The sequence below is a fragment of the Pseudorasbora parva genome, chromosome 23, assembly GCF_024679245.1.
Source record: "Pseudorasbora parva isolate DD20220531a chromosome 23, ASM2467924v1, whole genome shotgun sequence".
Lineage (NCBI taxonomy): Eukaryota > Metazoa > Chordata > Actinopteri > Cypriniformes > Gobionidae > Pseudorasbora > Pseudorasbora parva.
This window is the reverse complement of record NC_090194.1, coordinates 34,785,872-34,813,282: the sequence shown is the minus strand read 5'-3', so window position 1 is coordinate 34,813,282 and position 27,411 is coordinate 34,785,872. Positions and strand designations below refer to the sequence as shown.

General features: G+C 41.3%; 1 protein-coding gene across 3 annotated transcripts in view; it reads right to left on the bottom strand.

The window, feature by feature from the left end:
• ttc28 (tetratricopeptide repeat domain 28) overlaps positions 1–27,411 on the bottom strand; it is a 347,257-nt gene that overhangs the window by 204,134 nt on the left and 115,712 nt on the right. Inside the window, exon 1 of one of the 3 annotated variants that reach the window (XM_067433882.1) lies at positions 10,474–11,234. The exons of the other annotated variants lie outside the window; for them this stretch is intronic. Coding sequence (XP_067289983.1) covers positions 10,474–10,500 — 27 coding nt within the window. The 5' untranslated portion in view covers positions 10,501–11,234. Of the gene's footprint in view, positions 1–10,473; positions 11,235–27,411 lie in introns of those variants that run through there. 3 annotated transcript variants of the gene reach the window in all.

Genomic DNA, 27,411 nt, shown 5'->3' with positions numbered 1-27,411 from the left:
CACAAGACGTTCCACAGAGATCTGTTCTAGGACCGTTACTTGTTAGGTATAAGTCCACCACAATTTACAGGGTGTTCCACAGAGATCTGTTCTAGGAACGTTACTTTTTAGGTGTTCACCAAAATTACAGTTTCATATCTATATTACCACCTCCTCTGATATTTCATCTCTGCCTGACTCACTCACTGCTTTAGAGAAATAAAACACTGGATTTCCCAGAACCTTTCTTAAACTAAATAACAGAAAAACCGAAACAATGCTGATTGGCTCCCACAGAGAGAGACAGATGGGGTTCTTATTAAACTCTCTTTCCCTGTATGTAATTTTGGTGATTTATTTGATTCCTCTCTTTCCTTTGTTTCTCATATCGCTTGTGTAACTTTTTATCACCTGTAATATCGCACGTCTCCACTTCCTGGCTGATGCAGAAACCCTTCTTCATGCACTAATAACTTCTCGTTTGGACTACGGCAAAATATTATTAAAAGGCTACAGTATGTACAGAAAATGCAGCCGTAAGACTGCTCACACTGACTAGACGTAGTGCTCACATAACTCCTCTTCTCCATGCTCTTCACTGGTTAACTGTTGCTTCACATGTTCATTTTAAGGTCCTCCTGTTAACCTCTATTTCAGACCTACTCCACACAGCCTGCACTCATCCGGGTCAGGACAAGTGCATCCACGAAACAGACAACCCGCTTGCTCATTACTTCCCTTCAAAGCACACTGACACTTCCTGCTCCGCTAGCAAATGGACGGACCAGCGCAGCTTCAAGGTGAACCGGCTGAGCATTGCATTGAGAGCACATGCCTTTCCTCCCTCCTCTGTCCTTCAGTAGACTCTCTGCCTCCCGCTCGTTCTCGCTCCGTTGGGCAGGTGATGAACACGCTGCTGCTGATGTAGGGAGATACTTGAAACGCAAGGGAGGGCAAAAGAAAAAAAGAGTTGGCAAATATAATTTCTACAGCACTTGCTTCGATGTGACAGAGGCCTCAAGTGAGTTTCAAAATGAAGACTGGCCATTTTAAACTTCATGGCATTGAAGTGTGTTTGGGTCAGTGTCATCACTTTTAATTGCTAACTGAAGACTATAAACACAACAAAGTGTAAGTAAGACATTCCCTCTCCAATTTAGGGCTGGGAAATATTGCTAATAAAATGAACACCTTAATATTTTTCAGCTTTGATGAAAATAAATGTATATTTCAAAACTCGAAAAGGTTAATGCAAGTAAAACAAATATATACATAACTGGCAATACAATGTTTGTGATATAAAATTACATTTTGGTCATTCGCCCACCTTTATGCGGTCGCTTTATTTTGCCTCAAACATAATCAGCTCAAATAAAGAAGCACATTGAGCCGGTTCCGCTGGAGAATAGTAGGTCAGAGACGCGATCAAACGGCTGTGTTTGTCTTTGTAGTGCGGATGAGCGCTCGCTACAGCAGGTCTGAATGCGGGATCCTCCCAGACTGCTGCATTTGAGCAGTTTTTCCACTTCATCACACTGGGAAATGTGTTGGGGAATGGTCCTGCATGCTTATTCATGCGGCTCTGCGTCTGCTAGAGGGTCCTGCTAACAGCGTTTTTGGCCTCAATCACTATCTACACACCACATGCGTTTATACACACACATGCTAATCAAAAGCAATCAGCAAAGTCATTACATGAAGAAACGTCCATGCCAAATGTAGCTCAGAACGGAACACTAGCAAACTATTTAGGCCTACTGCACCATAAGTACTGATTCTGAATATTGCCTTTATTCTCGCAGTATAAACGTTTAAAACAGACGTTTGGTACAGTAATACAGCAAGCTGCATCCGGTTATCATCTCAGAAGTAAAGTTATTTTGCATTTTAATCCAATTTAGTGTAAAATGACTTCACTTTTGCCAGTCGGACTTAATGAGCCATGTAGATGTTAAATCACAGCTCTGGTTCGTTCGTCACACTGGAAATGGAAGGTCAAGTCGAGTGCATTGCCTCGAGATACACACAGTGTGTTTCGGTTACTGCAGATTTGGGAAGATGAAGTAGGTCATCAGGGTTTTTGATGCAGACACAAAAACTGTACAGTATGCACAATACATAATGCATCTGAATGATCAGTTTTGAGCTGCATACCACACACACACACACACACACTCTCTCTCTCTCTCTCTCTCTCTCTCTCTCTCTCTCACACACGCACACTTCTGGTGCGCTATCTTTCTGAGGACTCGCTAATGGTTTTTCTACTGTGCAAACCATATTTTCCTCAATTTAGGTCCCCACAGTGACACGAGTCCGCATGAGTCTGTGTGCATTCACCAGGCTAGAAAAACACGTATACACACCCACTCATATACACACACACACACACACACACACACACACACTTCATCTATCTAATGAACTCCAGGGGGCAGCTTACATTGATTTCAATCAGCAGCATTATCAGTCATATTAGATGCTGCAGCTTCTGGTTGAGACACAATCAGATACAGTTCAGAAACTTCAAGACAACATGGCTGATATGAATGATCCTTTAAAACATCACACAAGTTTTTGCTTTATAGAAGTCCAGTGTGTTTGGATAGTTTTAAACACATACTTACAGAAATTATACAAAAAAATGGTAAAATTTTGCTGCCAGGGCAGTTGCAATCCTTAAAAAAAGCACTGATGGTATCAACTGATAATGGAAATTCATATATCATGGTTTTGTATGGTATTCCAATGTACTTTCAAAAATACTATGGTACTACCATGCTATTTGGGGAGGTTTTTGGTAAGTAATTTATAGGAAGTGAAAGTTGCAAACATCATGCTGTGAATGAAAGATGATTTTTTTTTAGGTAGACTATGCCTTTGACAAATTATTTAAAGAAAAGCAGCTAATAGAAATGTGCTGCAATGTCACAGAAAAATAATACCCAATCAATTTATACAACGGCAATGTTTCTTGATCGCCTTACATTTATAATAGTTGAAGTTTCCAAGTACATTCTGATGGCACAAAACCATTCCTAGCACCTTGACATTTTCTTTTAAAAGTTGTCAAACTGTGATTTTGAAATACTGAACACTAATATTAAAGGGTACAGGAATTGGCAAAGATAGAGAAGGCACTTTTTTCCTCTATATTTTAGAAACGATGCTCCTATTTTTACCACCTTTTACACTGTTCACAGAAATCTCCAATTCTTTCCTATGGGGCTTTCTCCAAAGACTTAGCAACAGTAACCAAGGTAGGCAGGGCTGTGCATTAAATATCTCAAAAGTGTATGTTCTGTTGCGAGTTATAATGGAAGCTCGTGTTGCGTACAGGGAGAAATGAGCCAATCTGGGAGGTGTAAAACCAGAGGGAACAACCAGAATAGGAAGTTCATCTTGGTGTCAGCGGCTGAAAGATGAGAACCAGAGGGAATCTATTCAAGGTTACCTAATAACTCCCCCCGCCGGCTCCTCCAAACGCCGCTAAGCGAGACCCAGAGCAAGCCTGTCCGTCTGATTCCGAGCCCATCGTGGAAGGCTGTAAATACGCTGGCAAATCACAAAGCCAGCAGGTGCGTTCGGCGCTGACGGTTAATCATCCACCTGTCTCCCTGCGCGCTTCCTTTCTCATCGCAGGAGGCTCTTCAAAACACCTTCCTCATCAAGATCCTCACAGCGCTCCGGCTACCTTACGCACACCCGGGAAACGCTCAGTCAAATTCAGAAATCAGGGTGAATGTGGCCACATACCCACCAAACAGGTGCGGGTGATGATAGCATGTTTGTCATCGAGGCTTCGCTGTGTTTGGATGCCGCGGGATACTCCGGTGATGGATATAATGGCGAGAGAGCGATAGCCTCCCCGCAGAGATCTAATAAATAACGCAGGAATCAAATGGAGATAAGGTTCTGCAGCTCCCCAGAGGTTAAGAGCTGCTAAACGAGGTTTTAGCGCTGGAGTATCGCCTCCGATAAGGGTTAAGCCCACTTCAGTGAATCTGACGCTAAATCACATCAGACTGGAGTACCGGTTATTAAACCGAGAGAGCGAAAACAATGGGAAGATATTAACTATCTCTAGCTATTCAACAAGCCTTTAACAACTCTGCCAGTGTGTTTACTGTTTAGAAAATAGTAGTATGCACAGAATTTCAGGGTCCCTTTTTTGGAGCAAGTCTTGTAAAAATCACACCAACTATTTTACTTCTAAAATGTGACAATTTCTAAGTAAAAAAGGAAATTTGAGGAGAATACATGTATTGATTCGACCAGGAAACACTACAAACCAAAATAAGGCATGTGATTGGAGGAAAAAACTTGTAAATGAAGAGGGCTTGGTGAAAGGCGGAGTCAATGAAACAAAATAACATTTAAAGTCCCGCTTGAAACAAGCAGCATTATTCAGTGTGTTGATGTAATTTCCACTGAAACAGGAGGAAAGGGCGGGGCACATCAAACAGCTCCTCCCCTTTTTAAAATAGCCAATAGTGTTAAGTTGATATCAAAGCTCGGTCAGAGCTGTTGAGCTCAGTAAAGCTGCAGTTTCCTCCTAATCTGCTCCGTAACGCTTTAAAATCCCCTATATAGTGCACTGTCTGATCGTTCCCTATCCCCTATATAGAGCACTGTCTGATCGTTCCCTATCCCCTATATAGAGCACTGTCTGATCGTTCCCTATCCCCTATATAGTGCACTGTCTGATCGTTCTCTATCCCCTATATAGTGCTCTGTCTGATCGTTCTCTATCCCCTATATAGTGCTCTGTCTGATCGTTCCCTATCCCCTATATAGAGCACTGTCTGATCGTTCCCTATCCCCTATATAGTGCACTGTCTGATCGTTCTCTATCCCCTATATAGTGCACTGTCTGATCGTTCTCTATCCCCTATATAGTGCACTGTCTGATCGTTCTCTATCCCCTATATAGTGCACTGTCTGATCGTTCTCTATCCCCTATATAGAGCACTGTCTGATCGTTTCCTATCCCCTATATAGAGCACTGTCTGATCGTTCTCTATCCCCTATATAAAGCACTGTCTGGTCGTTCTCTATCCCCTATATAGTGCACTGTCTGATCGTTCTCTATCCCCTATATAGTGCACTGTCTGATCGTTCTCTTTCCCCTATATAGAGCACTGTCTGATCGTTCCCTATCCCCTATATAGAGCACTGTCTGATCGTTCTCTTTCCCCTATATAGTGCACTGTCTGATCGTTCCCTATCCCCTATATAGAGCACTGTCTGATCGTTCTCTATCCCCTATATAGTGCACTGTCTGATCGTTCTCTTTCCCCTATATAGAGCGCTGTCTGATCGTTCTCTATCCCCTATATAGAGCACTGTCTGATCGTTCTCTATCCCCTATATAGTGCACTGTCTGATCGTTCTCTTTCCCCTATATAGAGCGCTGTCTGATCGTTCTCTATCCCCTATATAGAGCACTGTCTGATCGTTCTCTATCCCCTATACAGAGCGCTGTCTGATCGTTCCCTATCCACTATATAGAGCACTGTCTGATCGTTCTCTATCCCCTATATAGAGCACTGTCTGATCGTTCTCTTTCCCCTATATAGAGCGCTGTCTGATCGTTCTCTATCCCCTATATAGAGCACTGTCTGATCGTTCTCTATCCCCTATATAGAGCACTGTCTGATCGTTCTCTATCCCCTATACAGAGCGCTGTCTGATCGTTCCCTATCCACTATATAGAGCACTGTCTGATCGTTCTCTATCCCCTATATAGAGCTCTGTCTGATCGTTCTCTTTCCCCTATATAGAGCACTGTCTGATCGTTCTCTATCCCCTATATAGAGCACTGTCTGATCGTTCTCTATCCCCTATATAGTGCACTGTCTGATCGTTCTCTATCCCCTATATAGTGCACTGTCTGATCGTTCCCTATCCCCTATATAGTGCACTGTCTGATCGTTCTCTATCCCCTATACAGAGCGCTGTCTGATCGTTCCCTATCCACTATATAGAGCACTGTCTGATCATTCTCTATCCCCTATAAAGTGCACTGTCTGATCGTTCTCTATCCCCTATATAGAGCACTGTCTGATCATTCTCTATCCCCTATATAGTGCACTGTCTGATCGTTCTCCATCCCCTATATAGAGCACTGTCTGATCGTTCCCTATCCCCTATATAGAGCACTGTCTGATCGTTCTCAATCCCCTATATAGAGCACTGTCTGATCGTTCTCTATCCCCTATATAGAGCACTGTCTGATAGTTCCCTATCCCCTATATAGAGCACTGTCTGATCGTTCCCTATCCCCTATATAGAGCACTGTCTGATCGTTCTCTATCCCCTATATAGAGCACTGTCTGATCATTCTCTATCCCCTATATAGAGCACTGTCTGATCGTTCTCTATTCCCTATATAGTGCACTGTCTGATCGTTCTCTATCCCCTATATAGTGCACTGTCTGATCGTTCTCTATCCCCTATATAGTGCACTGTCTGATCGTTCCCTATCCCCTATATAGTGCACTGTCTGATCGTTCCCTATCCCCTATATAGAGCACTGTCTGATCGTTCCCTATCCCCTATATAGTGCACTGTCTGATCGTTCCCTATCCCCTATATAGTGCACTGTCTGATCGTTCCCTATCCCCTATATAGTGCACTGTCTGATCGTTCCCTATCCCCTATATAGTGCACTGTTTGATCGTTCCCTATATAGAGCACTGTCTGATCGTTTCCTATCCCCTATATAGTGCACTGTCTGATCGTTCTCTATCCCCTATATAGAGCACTGTCTGATCGTTCCCTATCCCCTATATAGTGCACTGTCTGATCGTTTCCTATCCCCTATATAGTGCACTGTCTGATCGTTCCCTATCCCCTATATAGTGCACTGTCTGATCGTTCCCTATCCCCTATATAGTGCACTGTCTGATCGTTCCCTATCCCCTATATAGAGCACTGTCTGATCGTTCTCTATCCCCTATATAGAGCACTGTCTGATCGTTCTCTATCCCCTATATAGAGCACTGTCTGATCGTTCTCTATACCCTATATAGAGCACTGTCTGATCGTTCCCTATCCCCTATATAGTGCACTGTCTGATCGTTCTCTATCCCCTATATAGAGCACTGTCTGATCGTTCCCTATCCCCTATATAGTGCACTGTCTGATCGTTCCCTATCCCCTATATAGTGCACTGTCTGATCGTTTCCTATCCCCTATATAGTGCACTGTCTGATCGTTCCCTATCCCCTATATAGTGCACTGTCTGATCGTTCCCTATCCCCTATATAGTGCACTGTCTGATCGTTCCCTATCCCCTATATAGAGCACTGTCTGATCGTTCTCTATCCCCTATATAGTGCACTGTCTGATCGTTCTCTATCCCCTATATAGAGCACTGTCTGATCGTTCTCTATCCCCTATATAGAGCGCTGTCTGATCGTTCTCTATCCCCTATATAGTGCACTGTCTGATCGTTCCCTATCCCCTATATAGAGCACTGTCTGATCGTTCTCTATCCCCTATATAGTGCACTGTCTGATCGTTCCCTATCCCCTATATAGTGCACTGTCTGATCGTTCCCTATCCCCTATATAGAGCACTGTCTGATCGTTCTCTATCCCCTATATAGTGCACTGTCTGATCGTTCTCTATCCCCTATATAGAGCACTGTCTGATCGTTCTCTATCCCCTATATAGAGCACTGTCTGACAAACGCTTCGTTTCTGACACCGCAGCACTAGATGGAACCAAACAAAGCTGCCTAAAAATAAACCCCAGAGCTCCTCAATGTGCCGCCGCTTTCATCGCCAATGCCCCAGAAAGCAGAAACTTCACCCAGGTTCTTGTCTTTCAACAACTTTCATCATCTCCAAATGATTCAAACTTAAATGATTTAAAAAAGTGTGTGTTTGAGACGCCAATTGGCCTCCGCAGGCCTGAAGAAGAAGCGTCCTGTGCATCTGCCCCCCGGAATAACCACAGGGCCACCGCCTCTCTCCCAGTCACTCGGAGTGAGTAATGGATGGGATGCTTAATCTGCTGAGGTAGTGATACCGGGAGAGCCAGCGAGCGAGAGCGCCATAATCCTTGTAATCCATGGTAAACAAAGTCTTCCCCTCCACGAGTGTTATCGGCGCGCTCCGACAGTGGCGCTGGGAAAATATAAAGTGCTTTTGAACATATTAGTGTAATCCAATACGAAGCCGAGGCGCCCGAGAGGTCTTCGGCAAACTCTCAGACGCTGTATTGATCTCCACGGCACAGAGCCGAATGTGGGATTCATCTACAGGGACCACGCAAGACGGGAAACAGACCTAGATTTGAAGTAAAAGACCATTAATGAGAGTCTTAAAAGCTGGAAGCTGAATTACGGTGCTATATGTGTGCGGATAAACATCTTCAGGACAGACGGTTTTAATACCGGAAAGATGCGTGCAGGACAAACACTAGTCAGGAGGAGATAGAAAACGAGATCAGAAGATAAAAGAGTGTGAAAACAGAAGGAATTCATCTGCAATCGACTTTAACATGATACCAAACGAGTACTAAACTTAGACTTCAGAAGATCTCTGTGATCTTTGTGATTTCAACAAACCCACACGCTAAATACTAAACTTCAGGAAGTGCTACAGATAGAAATTATTCACCAACTCATGTGGCTTGCTGAATAAAAGCAAAAAGACAACACTAAAACTCACCAAGGCTGCATTTATTTGTTCTAAAAAACAGAAAACTTTGAATTATTATTATCATTAATGTGTTCTATGTGAATATATTGTAGTGTAATGTATTCCTGTGATCATCATTACTATGTCTTCAGTGTCACATGATCCTGTCTAATCATTCTAATATGAGGATGAGCTGCTTCATATTTTTGTGAAAACTGTCATACATTTTGATGAAGGTCAAAAGATTTATTTGAAATCGAATCTTTTGTAACATTATAAATGGCTTTACTGTCACTTTTGATCAATTTAATGTGTCCTTGCTAAATAAAAGCATCAATTTCTTTCCAAAAATGTGCTCAGGTAATGGCGGCAGTGCGAAAACCGTCGGAAATGTGTTGAGCCAACTCAGAGAAGAATGTGAGCAGTCGGCCAACTGTAAGCGTGACCGTGCCAAAACCTGGGCGATCCCGTCGGTCCAGAGCCCCACAAGACCCTCGTCCATGCCAAAACAAGCCAGCTCATGATTCATTCCCAAATGACTATGGATTCATTCACATGCACACAGGCAGTTGTGATTTTGCACCCTTACACCAGAAGAATCACGAACACTTTTGGAACACGACTCCCTGAATCAAATCTCAAATTGCCTAAAAGGTTTCCCCCCCGATCAAACAAGACTTCACAGAGGAGTTGCACACAATTAGCTCACTCAAAATGAGCTCCGGCCTTTCGAACCTTGGGCTTCATGTCGTGAGCGTTTGTAGAGGAGTGCGGCCTGCGGTGCCTTTTGATTAACTGCAGCCCTAAACAATATGCCTCCAATAGAGGAGAAAAGTGAGACCCTAATGAGCTGAATGCGATTTGACTCCCGCCGGGGAGCGCTGAATAGTCTTTGTCCGCTATTGAGAGTGAAATAATCAAGTTCTTTTGTCATATCATGACTTTAAGTCGCCTGCATGAAGTGAACAGCAGAAAGGCAGACGTCGGCGCAGGAAGCTGAAGTTTGTTTGCGCCCCAAGATCATACTCGGCTCTCCAGCTGCGTATCAGGTTTTATCTTCCACGGAGGTCTTATTTACAAACCCTAAGAGGTGTTCGGCAGCTGTAGCAGTGACTCACTCGCTGAACGTCATTATCTTTTGATTCACAAAAGACCCATTTAAGGCCCTTTAATCTGGGGAACACAACAATGCGACGGACACAATTACAGGCACGAAACAAAAGCAGAGGAATGGCATGGATTTATGATGTTTTTTGCTCAGAAGAACACGGAAAGGGAGGCAGGTTCCTGTGATCTGAGGGTGTTTGCCCTCTAGTGGAGAAGAAGATGCAACTGCAAGTTTTGGCTGGTGTTCAAAGGGCCCAAGGCAATGGCACACTCAGCATTTAGTTCATTCAAAAATACACACAAGACAGCAAAACAGAGTCCGCCATCAAACGGTGGCGTTAAGACTTGAAAAGCAATGAGATTCAAAGCATATGCAATGCCCTAATAGCCATGTCATATCAGCAAAGCTTGAGCTTCTAGTAAAGTTAAGGACTGTAAGATGCTGCACATGCAGAAGTCAACTGATTCAATATGACAGGACTTTAAGGTTGAGGTGACTTTACATTACCATCACCATCATAATCACAATTAAACTGAGAATAAAATGCATTACAAGAAATAAAACTAAATGTTTCTGCATATAACCCACATCTAGCCATCCATACCTGAACACAAATCCTCAACTTGGATGATTGAATGCAACATTAACTGCACACCCTTCAAGATCATGTTGATCCAGAGGTCTTCCCCTCCTGATCTACTGCCAAACTCACAATAAATCTGAGCTCGAGCTTACCTTCTTCCGGGGCTGCCATTTCATCATATTTGTAAAGCAAAAATGAACAGCATCAAAACATCACGATGGCAAAGAAGTGGGATTCAGGATGAGGACATAAAGCCACAGCGTGTCCGGACGGCAGATTCATGACGCTCTCCAGGCGCGCGAGCGTGCGTAAAAGCGCAGAGCGCTGGAGCCTCTAGTGTCCTCCTGATAATCCAACACGCGCGGTCTGGAGAGATCGGCTCGTTTTCGCCTCAACTGGTAGTTTATGTTCGTGAAAATGCGCGATAACGACGACTACGGTCATATAAACCCAGAAGGGACACTTGGCACGCTATACGCGGAGACATTCGCTCTCCATCGTGACAGCGGATGATGTGCCTCGCGCGGAAGAAAAGAGAAGAAAACTTTCCGTTCTGATAAACGCTACACGATCGCTCGCTCTAAACAGTCCGCTTTCCTTTAAATGTCCGGGGTAGGTCGTGGAAACCCAAAAAAGTTCAGCATAAAACGTGTGTTGGTGGAAAATAATCCCAAAGAAAATCACAGCGGATCGAGATTCCAGAGATGATGCGTAATTCTATACATACACGCACACGCGCGCGCGCAAAAACCCTCAAAGACGCGCATAAATACACGGATCCAGCTGGAGAGAAGAAGAGGAGGAGGAGGAGTGGGAAAGAAAAACAGAAAAATCCTTGGAATTTGAGAGTTGGAAGGAGAAGGATATCCTCCGACAGCGCAGAACTGGAGCGCAGAACACTAATAACTTCCTTCCCCGCTGCTCCTCTGCGCTGAGAGGAGGAGGAGGAGGAGGAGGGTGGCGGAGGAGAGGAGTCCGCGGGGTCATAGAGCCGCCGCATACACACACACACACACACACACACACACACACACACACACACACCTAATCTGGATTTATAAAGCACACTGCTGCACAAAGAGGATAAAAGTACTCAAGCACAAACCTTTACACGCTCAGAACCCCCGAACTGTCCATTCCAGACATTGGATAAAAAAAAATCCCTAAAACTAGACTTATATTTATAAAGAGGAAAGGGCTCGTAGGGCAACATAAATGTTTACTGCAGTGTTTTTAATATACTGCAAAAATTGCACATTTATGGTTGCAAAATACACAGTGACACTTTAAGTTTCCATTATTTATCTCTATTAGTAACTAACAATAAAAAAAAATCAAAAGTATTTATTAATATTAATTTGAACATTTACTTAAATGATATAATCAGCTAAAATTATTTAAAGGACATGAACTAATAATGTGCAGATGTGTTTTATGAACTAACATTAACAAATATTAATACACATTGTGGCCATGGCCATTGTTAGTTAAAGCATAAACTAATGTTAATTAATGGAAGATTATAGTTTGATGATATTCAGAGAATTACAGTATAATATTCCAATTCCTAACTTCAAAATTATCAATAAATAATATAATCTAAATACACTAAAAAGTATATATATATATTATTCTATTCTATCAAACTATTTTATTTAAGTATACATATTGCAAACACACACACACACACACACACACACACACACACACACACACACACACACACACACACACACACACACACACACACACACACACACACACACACGGACGCACGCACGCACACACACATATATATATACATACACTCACCTAAAGGATTATTAGGAACACATACTAATACTGTGTTTGACCCTCTTTCGCCTTCAGAACTGCCTTAATTCTACGTGGCATTGACTCAACAAGTTGCTGAAAGCATTCTTTAGAAATGTTGGCCCATATTGATAGGAGAGCATCTTGCAGTTGATGGAGATTTGTGGGATGCACATCCAGGGCACGAAGCTCCCGTTCCACCACATCCCAAAGATGCTCTATTGGGTTGAGATCTGGGGACTGTGGGGCCATTTTACTACAGTGAACTCATTGTCATGTTCAATAAACCAATTTGAAATGATTCGAGCTTTGTGACATGGTGCATTATCCTGCTGGAAGTAGCCATCAGAGGATGGTACATGGGGGTCAAAAAGGGATGGACATGGTCAGAAACAATGCTCAGGTAGGCCGTGGCATTTAAACGACGCCCAACTGACACTAAGTTGTTGTAACGAGTGGTTATTTCAGTCAAAGTTGCTCTTCTATCAGCTTGAATCAGTCGGCCCATTCTCCTCTGACCTCTAGCATCAACAAGGCATCTTCGCCCACAGGACTGACGCATACTGGATGTTTTTCCCTTTTCACACCATTCTTTGTAAACCCCAGAAATGGTTGTGCGTGAAAATCCCAGTAACTGAGCAGATTGTGAAATACTCAGAAGTTTTAAGTTTAAGTAAGGGTTTTCAAGTCTTTTAAGTGAAATAAAGAAAGAGTATTTTAATAGAAACATTTTCTCCTTAACCTTTTTCTGTTCCTGTCGCCTAAGAATAGAATACTAAAAAAAAAAAAAAAACGAACCGAAAAACCGTGGTTAAAAACCGAGGCATGTATTGAACCATGGACTAACAGTATTGTTGCATCCCTAATATATATATATTCAGTATATCAGGAATTTCTTGATTTAATTAATTTTTTTTAATCAGACAAAACATGATAATGGTTACATCAATAAAAAATCGTGGGTGACTCATAATAACTTGGAAATAACTTTCATGCATATATCATCATTAAGAAACATAAAATATAATACAGAACAGATCATTAGTTCAACTACATTCAAATACAGATTCTGGAGGCCTATATGAAAATGAAAGTTTTCTAATTTCTAATCTAAACATACATTAGCTTATGATCTATTAAGAATTATATAATGTAATGATGTTTTCTAATGTTTTATTAATGATTATGAACACCCTCAAACTAACATGCAGTATTTATCGCCACAGTTGGTGATTAATGAATGTGGTTTATATTAATGCATCACATTACAGTCCATCCAAATGACAGTGAGTGTTCTGCATCAAAGTGCATATGTGCAGTATTTACACTGCCATCTTCAGTCCTAAACTCCAGCCTGGACCAATCAACGACTGCTCTCCCTGCTGAACATAGCTGTCTGTAATATGACACCTGTTCTGTCCGTCGCCGGCCATCTTTAAAGATTCATCTCTCTGCTTGTTTACCTTTGTGTTCTGCTTCTTAAGAGAGATTTGGAAGAGTCCCTGTGTCTCCGCTTGGCGAATTGCCCTGATCCTTGAATAATATTATTCTGAGGTCCGCTTTCAGAAAGTTTAAATGCCACCATAAGTGTTGATGGACAGGAAGAAGGTAGAAGCGCGTCTCTCCTGGCATTGTGCTGCAGTGTGTCATGTCCTGCTTTCCCACAAAAAACACATTGTTTTTCCCAACAGCAAGAATTATGGACATTAGCTACTCCACTCGCACAGTGCAATGGCAGAACGAACACACACACAACACACACACACTAACACACACACACACACACTAACACACACACACACACACACACACACACACACACACACACACACACACACACACACACACACACACACACACACACATACACACACACACACATGTTGGTCTATGTGGTTTACAGGGACTCTCCATAGGCGTAATGGTTTTTATACCGTACAAACCGTATTTTCTATCCCCTTACACTGCCCCTGGCCCTAAACCTACCCATCACAGGAAACATTCTGCATTTTTACTTTCTCAAAAAAACATCATTTAGTATGTTTTTAAGGCCATTTGAATTATGAGGACATTTGATATGTCCTCATAAACCACATTTATAGTGTAATACCAGTGTAATACCCATGTAGTTATACAAATTTGTGTCCTCATAAACCACATAAACAGGCTCACACACACACACACACACACACACACACACACACACACACACACACACACACTTTCTCTCTCTCTCTTTCTCTCACTCACACTCACTTTCTCTCTCACACACTCTCTCTCTCACACACACACACATGCCCACAGTGGACTTAGAAACAAGCTTCCTGTGTCAAATAAAGGACAGGACAGGACAGTCACTGCTGCGGATCATAAGACTAGAGAGACAAAGACATCACCTCCATAACAACATTACAGGTTTGAACTGATATAAATGACCTCCATCAGTGTCAGCTCAGGATAAAAGCACAGATGCTGGGCTTCAGCAGCGTTTAAAGGGACAGGTTGGACACTGTTAACCAACAATGAAGATAAACTACGGGCGCCATTATTTATTCATACATCAGCAATAAAACCTTATTAAAAGCACATTTCATCAGAACAGCCCTGTCAAATGCCATGATATCAGAATAATATCAGGTCACTTTCAAATAAAAGAGCTGCTATGATGAAATAACATGAACACCTGTACACATGTAAACAGCCCCTGGGCAACATTTGTTCGGTTATAAGCATCCTAGTCTTGCCTAACCACACCTTTAGACTGACGGCAGAAGGTCTGGACTCCAGCGCAGCTTTCATTGGACAAAGACCGGATAGAGGAAGTCTGACCGACATGTAAAGCAGCCAATCACAGTTGGTTTTTGTTCTGCGTCATGTTTAGGGGCATGAAAATGTAAATTCAATGGACCTACGATAACAGGCCGGCGTACAGTTAATAAATTATTAATTCAAGAACATTGTGTATGTTTACTGCAATAATGGCAAAGTAAAATTCACACACTTTAGAAAATCCAGCGTTTAGTTGATCCTGATAGGAGCTCACTGTCACAGTTGTAAAGACGACGGCACTCACGGCAGTTTTTTTCGCAGGGGATTGTTAAAGAATGCGAGACAGAAAGTCTGGAGAATTCAACCAATCAGAGGACGACTTTAAAACTCCTGAAGGGTTTCCCATTTTGTGTGTCTTATGCGTTAGACGTTCAGCCAACAGTTGATGTGACATCTGAGGCTGAGCATCCTAACAAGTCTTACAATGACTGCAGAATGTGCATGATCGTGAAGTCCACGAGACCAGAGGGTGTCCCATTTGACATTTTAGGTTTCTGAAGGGTGCTCGCAAGCTCTCCCTTTGCGACCAACGCCCTTGTTGAGTACTTTTGGACAGTCAAAGCAAAGTATGGCGTTATAGGGGTGAAAAACTTGCTGCATCTTTCCCAAAAAGACTCTTGGCTGTATTAAATCAAAAGAGTGCTTCTACTAAATACTGAGCAAAGGGTCTGAATACTAAGGACCATCTAATATTTCAGTTTTTCTTTTTTAATAAATCTGCAAAAATTTCAATAATTCTGTGTTTTTCTTTCACAGAAATATATAGAAATATTTTCTGTCATATGGTGTGTACATAAATGAGGAAAAAATGAACACACAAAATGAAGAGTGAAAGATTAAAGGGGGTCTGAATACTTTCCATACCCACTGTATTTAATCACGTCTTCAAATGAAATATGTGCCATTAAGGACACTAATACAGCCATATGTCTGATCATGACCGCGATGACGATGGATTATTCTGATAGAGACTGATGTAGACTGAAATTTCAAAGAAGAATGGGCAAAAAAGTAACTCCATCTCTATTCTTTCTGTGTCATGTGTAGAAACTAGTAATATTATTGGTTGTTGTCTCCATTTAGCATCATTTTGTGGGTTAATACAAACCTGTATTAATTCTAGTGTGTAATTTTTCTATAATATTCACTCATCATGACAGTAAAATAGGCCATTCTAATCAATTTACTGCAGTATTTCTCTCTCAATCATTAGAAAATGTGTGGTTAATACCAGGTCATGCTTTGGGGGGAAAAATACTGCCATATATGGCAAAACCAGAATCATTTTGAAAAATACCCTGATATAAATTTTTGGTCATGTCACCCAACACTAAATGATGTTTTATTAAAGATGTTCGGGAGGAGCATGTTCAGATAATGGACACACGGCCAAATTCTGAGCTCAAAGCCCTTCCCACAGGACACCACGCAAAATACGCATTTAAATGTGCTCACTATATATTGTATGTAAGTGTGAACCAAGCCTGCAGTCTCCCTCTCATTTACTGAAGCTTTCGCGCCTCGATCGCCCCCCGGTGACCCGTCCCAGTATAGCCGCCCCTCTGTGATTTCTAATGGACAAGAGGCAAACTAAATAATAAAATTACACTTCAAAATTTTTCCCCCAAAGTTAGTTTATGTCACTGAAGGCAGTTATCATCACGATGATTTCATTTCAGGTGTTCGTTTTAAAAATAAGTTTAGTTTGAGTTAGTTATCTGATGCTAAAAAAACGGGGGGTGTGACGTCATGATTGACAGCTGAGACTGACGGCTTCTCTGAGTGAAGTTGTCACTGAGGCACTAACAGACTTTTTTCGAAATTTTTGGGAGCAGATTAGAGCTTTAGCTTTAATTTCTACATTTCCATAACTGTTTATTTCACACCAACATAATTAATTGTTCTGCATCTGCGAGAGTGTGGGCGGGCTTTTGATATCGCAGCTGTACTTCCTGCTCTACTTCCTGCGCTCTACTGCGCAACTCCGGTCCCGAAATCGCTACTGCGCAGACTCGGTCCCAAGATGTCCGCGCCGTGCAAGGCCGCCTGAAAGCTTCAAATTTGGCAAGCGGAAACGGATGATGTCGAGTCGTCCATATTTTTTTACGGTCTATGGTGTGAACTCGTGAATTCATGGCCTTTATTACACAGGACATGCAGTGTGCAGTCTCAATGCCGGTATTTTCCTTACAAATGCTCTACGAAACCATCATTTATGTTGTTTGGAATGCAGTGTGCTTATATATTAAAATATGAAACTCACCGACAGAAGGCTGCTTTGTGAAGAGTGCTCACGCATGCGACTGTGTGGCGACTGTGTGTAAGTGGTTAAATAAATGTAGGCTACTAATGCATTTATGACGCACAATTAGTTTTGTCTTCTGGGATTAAACAGATGTAATAAAAATAAAAGATTTTAAGATTTTCAAGTTGGTATACTAATTAATTAATAAGAAGAAAATGATATCAAGATCATGAGGTACCTAAATATTCCCACCCCTAGGCATCACGAAAGTGCAGACTCGTAGGCAGACCTCGAGTGTTTAGGGTGCCATTTGGGACAGGGCAGAAGTCACCCAAAACACTCTAGCAAGCACTCAAAACTCCCAAGCAATGTCTTCGTATGTTTAGCACAGGCAGGCCCCCTTAAACCTCCCAAAGTTGTGAAATGAAGGCCTGACCTGCTCTGACAGGTCAGTGTGCGTACAAACACAACAGTGTGACAGGAAACACAGACGAGTGCAGATGATTCTCTGAACTCCAGCTGTGCTCTGCTTTTCCCATCAGGTCAACACAGGACATCAAATGTTGGCTTTTTGAAAGCACTTCAAGTGATTTAGTAGAAACATTCAGAATCTGTATGTTTTTCTGTGTCACACACACCCCTTCCCTTTATCATTCTACTGAAAGGACTGGCTGACGGAGAAATGAAAGGCTGGATATAGGAAAAGTGCATTACAGAGATACGGCGAGCAACAGTATACTGTGTGCTCATGTGAGAGAGATTACAGCGCTCTGACCTACACTTCTACACACTGAATGCAGTGGTTTGAACGGGATTGTCTTTCCTGTGTTGATGCATTTCCAAAGGGCTTGTAAATAGTCTTTAAAAAGCATATAGTCTAAAATCACAATTACAGCTTTTGAAATTAGTTTTATGGGAGGAGCATCCTTATTTTAGAGAGCATGTGATCAGATCATGCAAACAGAGTCAGTCATCAATATTTTTAGTCCCTGAAAAGAAAAAAAGTTGTCAACATTTAGCAGTAGCAACAACCTCAAAGCTAACAGACGTGAACTAAAAGCCAGAAAACTCGAATTCAGATTGCATGTCATTTTTAATAAAAGCAAATCGCACTCGCATTACTTTGGGGTTCTTTTGGGTGTGATTTTGAATCAAAGCAGCAAACTCGTAATGTTATTTGCAGAAAAAATCCCTCTAGGTTTGTTTTCACCCAAATGAATCAGAGAACTGTTTAAAGCAACTCGGTAAACAAGAATATTCAAGCATATTGTGAAGATTCTGAGACCTTAGGAAACATCGTGAGTGTGTGTGTGTGTGTGTGTGTGTGTGTGTGTGTGTGTGTGTGTGTGTGTGTGTGTGTGTGTGTGTGTGTATGCGACAGAGTGACGAGGCCGAGGGCTATAATGAGAGCTGCTAATTAATGTTGTGAGGCGTATCTCACAGCCACAGCGGCTCTATCTTCAGACAGCAGCTCGACTCACTCGCTTGCTGATGAAGAGGAGGAGGAGGGGGCGTGAAACAGACACCTCGGCTCTACAAACACAAAAGATGCAACAAGCCTTTCTAAGACCCAACAGCTGCTCCACCTTTACTCCCAGCCCCACTAATGGCTCTCAATTGAACCCTCCCGCTCTGATGAAGATGTATTGAGTTCTTAGGTGCCCTGGAGATCCAGTCTAATTCCCAGTAGGAAGGTGTGGGTCAGATGGGTCACATTTTAGCTGTAAGCTGTGCGTGAGGGACAGTTGGAGGTCAGGAGGACACATCCCTGATCTGGCTGTTCATTGTTGGGGAACCCTGGATAAAGTGGGTCTACATAATTACAACCCCAAAAAGTAAGCATCTTCTGTGGTTCTACAGCACCTTGGGTTCTTTGAAGAAAATTTTAAAAAAGGTAATGAAGTTCAGCATATTGGTTTATGGGTCTGTAAAGTCTAAAATACAAGTTTCTTGGTTCTGTAAAGTCGAAAATACTGGTTTCTTGGTTGGTAAAGTCTATGATGTTGTTTTTTTTCCATTCTGTAAAAGTATAAATATTGTTCTGTGTAAGATGTTGATTTTTAACCTCTCTAAAGTCTAAAATAATGGTTTCTGGGTTCGGTAAAGTAAAAAATGTTGGTTTCTGTGTATGTAAAGTCTAAAATGCGTTTTTTGGGGGGTTCTGTGAAGCCTTATTATTGTTCTGTAAAGTCTAAAATGTTGATTTTTAGCTTCTCTAAAGTCTAAAATATTGGTTTCTGCATTCTATAAAGTTTAAAATAATGTTTTTTTGGGTTCTGTAAAGTCAAAATTGTATTATGTAAAGTCTAAAATATTGTTTTTTGACTTCTCTAAAGTCTACAGATCGTTCTATGAAGTCTAAATTTGGTTTATATGTTCTGTAAAGTACAAAAACTCTTATATTAAGAGTTCCTTAATAAAACATGCTCTTAAGAGTTATCTGAATACATTTTAAAGGGATACTCCGCCGATTTTAGAAATGCGGCTTACTAAACATGTTTCCTAGATATGTGGGCAAATGCATTTTTGTCTCAGTGCACGCATCGTTTTAGTTTGGCAGGGTCGCCGCTAGCTTAGCTTAGCATAATGAATGGAATCCTATGTTGCCAGATAGCATGTCCCGAGGTAAAAGTGATTATCTAAATGATTTCTTGTGGCCTGCATATTCACAACGAGTACAAATAGTGATGCAGATTAAGACTAGGCGATTTTCTAGGAAGATATTGACTTGGGACTATATTATGGGTAAGCACACAGACGAAGCACTGCTACTTGGGTGCAGAGATATTACGCAACACATGAAATCACACAACTTCCATCAACATACTGACGTGAAAAGTAGCTGGCTATTTTTTCATACAGTTCATGAATGGCGAAGAGCATGGATGATTTCGTGAGAGAAGAAGAGGGTTACTTCTTAGGGTGCGTTCACACTTGTAGTTCGGTTAGTTTGGTTCGTTTGGTCCGGACCAAAAAACAAAAACAAACATAATAGTCCTGGTCCGCTTAGCGTTCACACGGGCATTTTTAACAGCGAACCTAAAGTTATCGAAACCAAAGGCACAGGGAGACGCTCACAACCTGATTGGTCGGCTTATATGACGAAGGAGCTCGCTTACCGAACATTCAAAACAATGCTGTGTGCGGATTACACGCGCGGGCATTTTATGCGTGTACATATGGCATTATTTTTTACCAGAGAACTCATGAAGAGCTCATGAAATGTTCACAACATTCAAAACAACGCTGTGTGCTGATTAAACGCGATCATTTTATGTGTGTAACACATATGGCATTATTTTTTACCAGAGAACTCATGAAGAGCTCATGAAATGTCCAAAACAACGCTGTGTGCTGGATTAAACGCGATCATTTTATGCTTGTACATGTGGCATTATTTTTACCCGGTGAGAACTCATGAAGAGCTCATAAAATGTTCAAAACATTCAAAACAGCAGCAGGATTTCCTCCGTTGTGCAGAAAAGAGACGGCCGTTCTGTCGTCTGTACCTGCTAATAATGGGCAACACAGGAACTTTGATGAGAAGAGCCAGGTATGCTTTTTGTGTGTTTTTTCTAGCATTTTCGAAACATGCTCGTCTGACCAAATATTGATTAGGCACTTCCTCGTTGCTCCACGTTTGCCCTCTAACGTTAAAGTTACTCATTTTGGATAACGTACACCGATCTTTCCGCGTCCTCAAATCAGCTGCATTATGCGTCGCATCTTGTGACATTACGTCCGGTTTTTGGTTCGTTTACATGTCTTTGGTCCGTGTTGCGTTCATATATCAGTCGAACCGCACCAGAGTTCGTTTGGAAGCGGACCGAGACCCGTCTTTTTAGCGGTCTCGGTCCGCTTGTTTGGTGCGCACCAGGGTTAGGATGGCAGCGTTATCATATGTTCAAATGAACCGCACTAACCGAGCAACCGCACCAGGGTTCGTTTTAATCGAACCAAACATGACAAGTGTGAACGCACCCTTAGACAATCACGATCCAGAACCATACCTCTATGAACTAGAGTTTTCAGAAGAGGAGCTACGCCTTCGTTCTTTGGAAATAGAACGACAGGAGAAGGAGGAGGTTCTGATCGCTCAACAGCCGCTTTCACAGGTCACAAACATCGTTATTTATTTTAGTTTCGGTTGTTAGCACTAAACAGGTTGAATTCAACATGTGGTTATACTAGAGGAGGCTAACTTTATTTGAACCGTAGTCTATATACAGCTTCTCAGCATCTATCTTACAACCGAATAAAGACAAACAATAATATAAGGAAGAGTAATAAAAGACAACTTACATATGCACTTTCTGTCTGTGCTTTGAAAATGAAAGGGACGGCTGTATCTTTCAGACGCAGTACCGTCTTTCTTGGCCCATATGCATCTGTTCAAAGTTGACCCCCGGTGCAAAATGCTCTTCACAAACACTATACAGTTTCATTTTGTAGAGAGGCGTTGAAGTACAGATATCCAGAGCAGCTAGCCATTTATTTCTCAGTTCCACATTTGATGGAATTCTGTGAAACTTTACATTAGTGTATTTCCGTTGCTTGTTCTCACAACCTTTTACTACGCAGGTCATTACCATGTTTGTTGTAAATGTAGCTGTCACTTTTCAAAATAAACAATCCAAAAGATAAGACACTCTGTGCAGGTCACGTCATATCTCTGCGCCCAAGTAGCAGTGCTTCGCCTGGGCTTCCCATAATATAGTCCCAAGTTAATATCTGCCAGTCTTATTCTGCATCGCTATTTATACTTGTTGTGAATACACAGGCCACAATAAACAATTAGGTTTTTTTTTAAATCACTTTTACTCAGGACATGCTATCTGGCAACATAGGATTCCATTCATTATGCTAAGCTAAGTTAACGGCGACCCTGCCAAACTAAAACAATGCATGCACTGAGTCAAAAATGCATTTGCCCACATATCTAAATGTAGGAAAGATTTTGAATAAGCCCTATTTCTAAAAACGGCGGAGTATCCCTTTAAGCTAACACTCCTTGCTATGAACTTTCAAGAGGACTCCTAGTGAGGAGATAAAACTCTTTGTGAATACGGCCCAGAAAAAGATCCCAATGCCGTTCAGCTTCACTGATGTGATACTTTTCTTGACGCATTTTCATGTGATAATGATTTCACCACATTCAAACCAGACACAACATTTTGAGACTCCATCAACAAGTGATTCCACACCGACACGATACGCCCATGAGACAAACTCAATCAAAAATCACAGCCAATCAGAAGAGCGTGTGGGCGGAGCCTCTCTGCAAGCGCACGGCGCTCACAACAAAATCGATCAGTACATAATTGAATTACTACATTTTACACCATTTTAACCTTATTAAAAAATACAAACTAAATGGCAGAAACAGTCATCTTTAAACTTGTTTGTACACAATGAGTTAACAGTTTGAACAATCTTGTTTCCTTTCATTTATTTGCTTTCAATATGGCTATAAAGGTCATGAAAAATGGAGTGTGTCTACTTTATTTGTCCTTCTTGTAGCTTGGTCCCTCCGCTAAACATCTGCTTTTGTGTTTCACAAAACTAACACTGGCTTGACAGAATTTTCCTTTCAAAATCTTCTCCTATGACATCAGATAGTAAAACCCTCTAATTGGAGGCTTTATTTTTAAGAGCGTGCTCAACCAAGCAGTGATACAGACCGGTGGGAACAGATCCCTGAGGAGAAACGCTCTCTTAGAGCACCATCAAACTGTCAGCCAGTATTAGATATGCTGACCTTACGGACAGATTATTTGCCTCTGCCACAGGCCACTCAAATGACCCCGAGGGCAATTAGTTTGAGAATAGAATTACATTGGGTTCTCCGGGTCTTTCACACTCACAATGCCACTGCTAATTCAATCAGTTCAAGGCTGCATTCTGGTTTGTCACCCTGGCTAAGTTTAGCCGGCTGAGGTCTGTAAACTGACCGTGCGAGACTCCTGGCCTCCTGGAGCGCTGCCACCATTGTGTAGCACCATCAGGCCATAAAAACAGCCTTCGATCGGCTCGTTCTGTTTGTACTATTGTTGTTTTTTTGGCGGATTCATGTGAATGTGAAAATATCACTTGAATAGTTCAATATAGAGCAGACAAATCAGGTTCATTCTTGAAAAGTAAAACACAGACAAAAAGCTGCCCTTCTTCCATAGTCAATATCTTTTCCAGAATATGCATAATTATGCATTTATGTTGCGGGCCTCAAAGCGACACAACCCTCGTTTAAAATTCAACAGTTTAATCAATAATTCATACATTGTCAAACACACTGCGCTGCTCTGACAAATGTCGAGGATTTTCCCATCACCCCTGTTTACGGCTGAGTCCCAAGGGTGCCACTGTTGTTAAGATACCAAATGAATATCTGCCATTAAAACGAGGCGATGCCATTAGAGAAAATGAGGCTGATGAGACGGATGTTGTAAACAGAGCACCTCCACCTCTCAGAGAAAACACTGAAGCAACGGGATTCTCGTCTCATGCTTTACATCCCATCCCAGCTTCACATTCTGTTAATGGCCAGTATTTGTCTTTCTTATATAGAGAGAGACTTAATTAGTGGTATTAGAAACTTAAAGCAAGCATTACTATTACTATTGCAAATATTAAACCCTTTACCTTACATAATTAAACTTCCAGTGTAGTGGAGAGGTGTGCTAATACTTTTCTAAGAGATCAGATTATCTGCTAAACACCTGAAAAAAAGGAAATACATTGAAGGTACACTCAAGCCATACCCAGTGGCCAGAATATCAAAGACTTTGGCTAGAAATCAGAACACCTTCTAAAACACCTTCTTTAGCAACCATACATAGCAACACCCTGGCAACAGCTGAAAATGGCTCAGAAAACCATAACAGACTTTTCCTGCTGGAAATGTCACAGAACACCCTAGCAATTCCTGAAAATGGCCCAGAAAACCTTAGCACCTACATAGCAACACCCTAGCAATGGCTGAAAATGGCGCAGAAGACAGCAGTTTTTACCTGCTGAAAATGGCTTAGAACACCCTAGCAACTACTGAAAATAGCTAAGGTGTTCTGGGCCATTTTCAGAAGTTGGTAGGGTGTTTTGAGGCATTTTTAGTAGTTGCTAGGGTGTTGCTATGTGGTTGCTAAGGTGAGAAAACCATAACACCCGTTTAAAATGGGTCAGGACACATTTGCAACCAAAAAGCAACACACTAGCAACAGCTCAGAAAAAACATAATTGTCTTTACCTGCTGGCAATGGCTCAGAACTAGTAACTCCAGAAAACGTTTAAACACCTAAGCAACCATATCACCCTAGCAACTATTAAAAATGCCACTGAAAACCCCAGCAACCACCTACCAAGTTCTATAAATGGCTCTAACACAATAGCAACTTATTAAATGCTCAGAACATTATATCAACTCCTGAAATTGACCCAGAACACCTTATCAACCACATAGCAACACCCTAGCAACTACTAAGTATGCCTCAGAACACCATAGCAACCAGCTATCAACTTTTATAAAGAGTTTAAACATAATAGTAACTGCTAAAATGCTCTGAACACCATAGCAACTCCTAAAAGAGGCTCCGAACACCTTTTCAACCACATAGCAACACCCTAGCAACTACTAAGAATGCCTCAGAACACCATAGCAACCACCTATCAACTTTTATAAAAAGAGCTCAAGCATAATAGCAACTGATAAAATGCTCTGAACACCCTAGCCACTCCTAAAAAAGGCTCAGAAAACCTTATCAACCACATAGCAACACCCTAGCAACTACTAAGAATGCCTCAGAACACACTAGCAACCACCCACCAACTTCTATAAATGGCTCAATCGCAACAGCAACTGCTCAAATGCTCAGAACACCCTAGCAACTACATAGCAAAACACAAATGACAGTCAAGAAGTTTCTAAAATGGTTTAGAACACCCTAACAACCCCCCGGCAACACCCTAGCAAAGAAACTGTTTCTAGAAACTGCTACAGATGACAGCAACCACATAGCAATCATCAATAACATCCTATCACATATAAATGCACTAAATAAGACCCATTAAACACTGCATAGCAATGCCTTGGAAACAGCCTACAACATGTTTGCTTTGTGGCAGCAAGTTCTAGTACATGGAGAGAAAAAAAAAGTGTACATTCTTCTAACGGCTATTCCCAATTACTATAATGAACATAGTGCTGTTTATCTACAAAGGGATGCTATTTATATAAAAATACTTTATACAAAAACACAGGGCCCTTTAAAGCTGCGTTTAATAATTCATCTGCACTGGATATTGACGTAACGGAGTTCAACATGCTGTTTAAATCAACACGGTTGTTAAAGAGCAGTCGGGTTTCATCTGAACCCAGATCAATAATAACACAGCACAGCGGAGCCACAAACGCACTCTGAAGATGCAAACAAAGAGAAACGGAGGGTTTGTGTGGTCCCCTGGTGTTGGCAGAGATAACAGCATTTTCAGCTTTGAGTGTGCGTGTGTGCGTGTGTGTGTGTGTGTTTATGCTTCTGAATGTGTGTTTGTCTGTGAAGTGTTTGGGCTAATGTGGCTGTTAGTCCAAAAAGCCAAATAAATATCCAATGTCCTCAGCATCTAAAATGTTAAACTGAAGAAGATATCTTTAGATTTGCCACTTAACATTCACTACTGTTCAACTGATGGCCGGTAAGACCCTTGTGGCTCTAAAAGACTCACCAAGGCTGCATTTATGTGATCAAAAATACAGTAAAAATAGTAATATTGTGAAATATTGTTACAATTGAAAAGTTCACCAAGACAAACATGCATTGGCTTTGACATTGGCTTGATAAAACATGATGAGAAAGTTTGAAGTTTAAATTATGTTTAATGCTAAGTCGGGATGGATGGATGGATGCTTACATGTTTTAAGATGTTGCTAACATGTTTTAACATTAGTAGAATTATGAATCCTGCTAGCATGTTCAAACGTTGCTAGCATGAATTAACACACTGCAGACATGTTTTTAGCAAACATTGATCACATGAACAAGTACATAGCTAACATGTTTCATTCAACATTTGCACATTCAGCATGAATTAGAACATTGTTAACATAAATGAGCATTTTGCTAACATGTTTTAACATTTTGCTAGCAGGAAACATGTTGCTTACATGATTTAACATGTTTAACATTATAACATAGATTTGCATTTAATAGCATATTAAAAAAGCATTTGAAATGTGCTAAAATTAGCACATGGCTAGCATTATTTTACATGTTGCTTACATGTTGTAGCATGTTGTTAACATGAATTAACATTTTTAAACATGTTTTTGAGAATTAGCTTGTTTCTAGAATGCTTTATATTTTAGCTAGCATGTCCTAACATAGTTGCTAGGCTTTGCTAGTGATGGATCTAAAAGACTTTTCATATAGTTTTGATCAGTAAGTCGGATCTGTTAGAAAATATATAGCATGAAAGCACTAAGAGCAAGAGTTGAACATTTTAGCCCCAGAAGAAGAATGATAACTATAAGTTTAAATAGAACAACAGTATTTTCTCAAGCCAACATAATAACCGTTTTCTCTTTTAATATATTTTAAAATGTATTTATTCCTGTGATCAATGCTGATTTTTTAGCATCATTACTTCAGTATTCAGTGTCACATGATCATTCAGAAATCTTAAGAGTGAATCTAAGCACTCAATACGTCAAAGAGAAACTACAAGGGTCAAATTCCAGTGCTAGCATCAAGGCTAGCATCGGACGAATCACTCACGCCTCTCATTTATAATCAGATGTGTATGCAAGGGAGGATACGTACGATTTATCACCACGACACTGAGATAACGGCACACAGATATGCCTCTACTAACAAACCCAGCACGGAGTGAGCGACCAGCCATGAGGGGGAACCGACAAAGAAGACTTGAATTCATTACAGCCCCAACACACCTGGTGCTCACGCTGCACCTAATGGAAAACGTGCAAGTTTCACCACCATGTGATTTTTACCGGATGTGTGAAAGTCGCTTGACAGCTTCTTTTGGAGAAAATGAAGTGGTGGCATTCAGTAAGCAGGAGCTGTATTCATGGCGACGCAGGTTGTGTGCACATTTTTACAAACAAAGCTTAAAACAGATTTACAGTTCCTCGCATTACTCAACATTAATGTACGTCAAAGGCCATAAATCCAATCAAACTACAAGATTCTGATGCCAA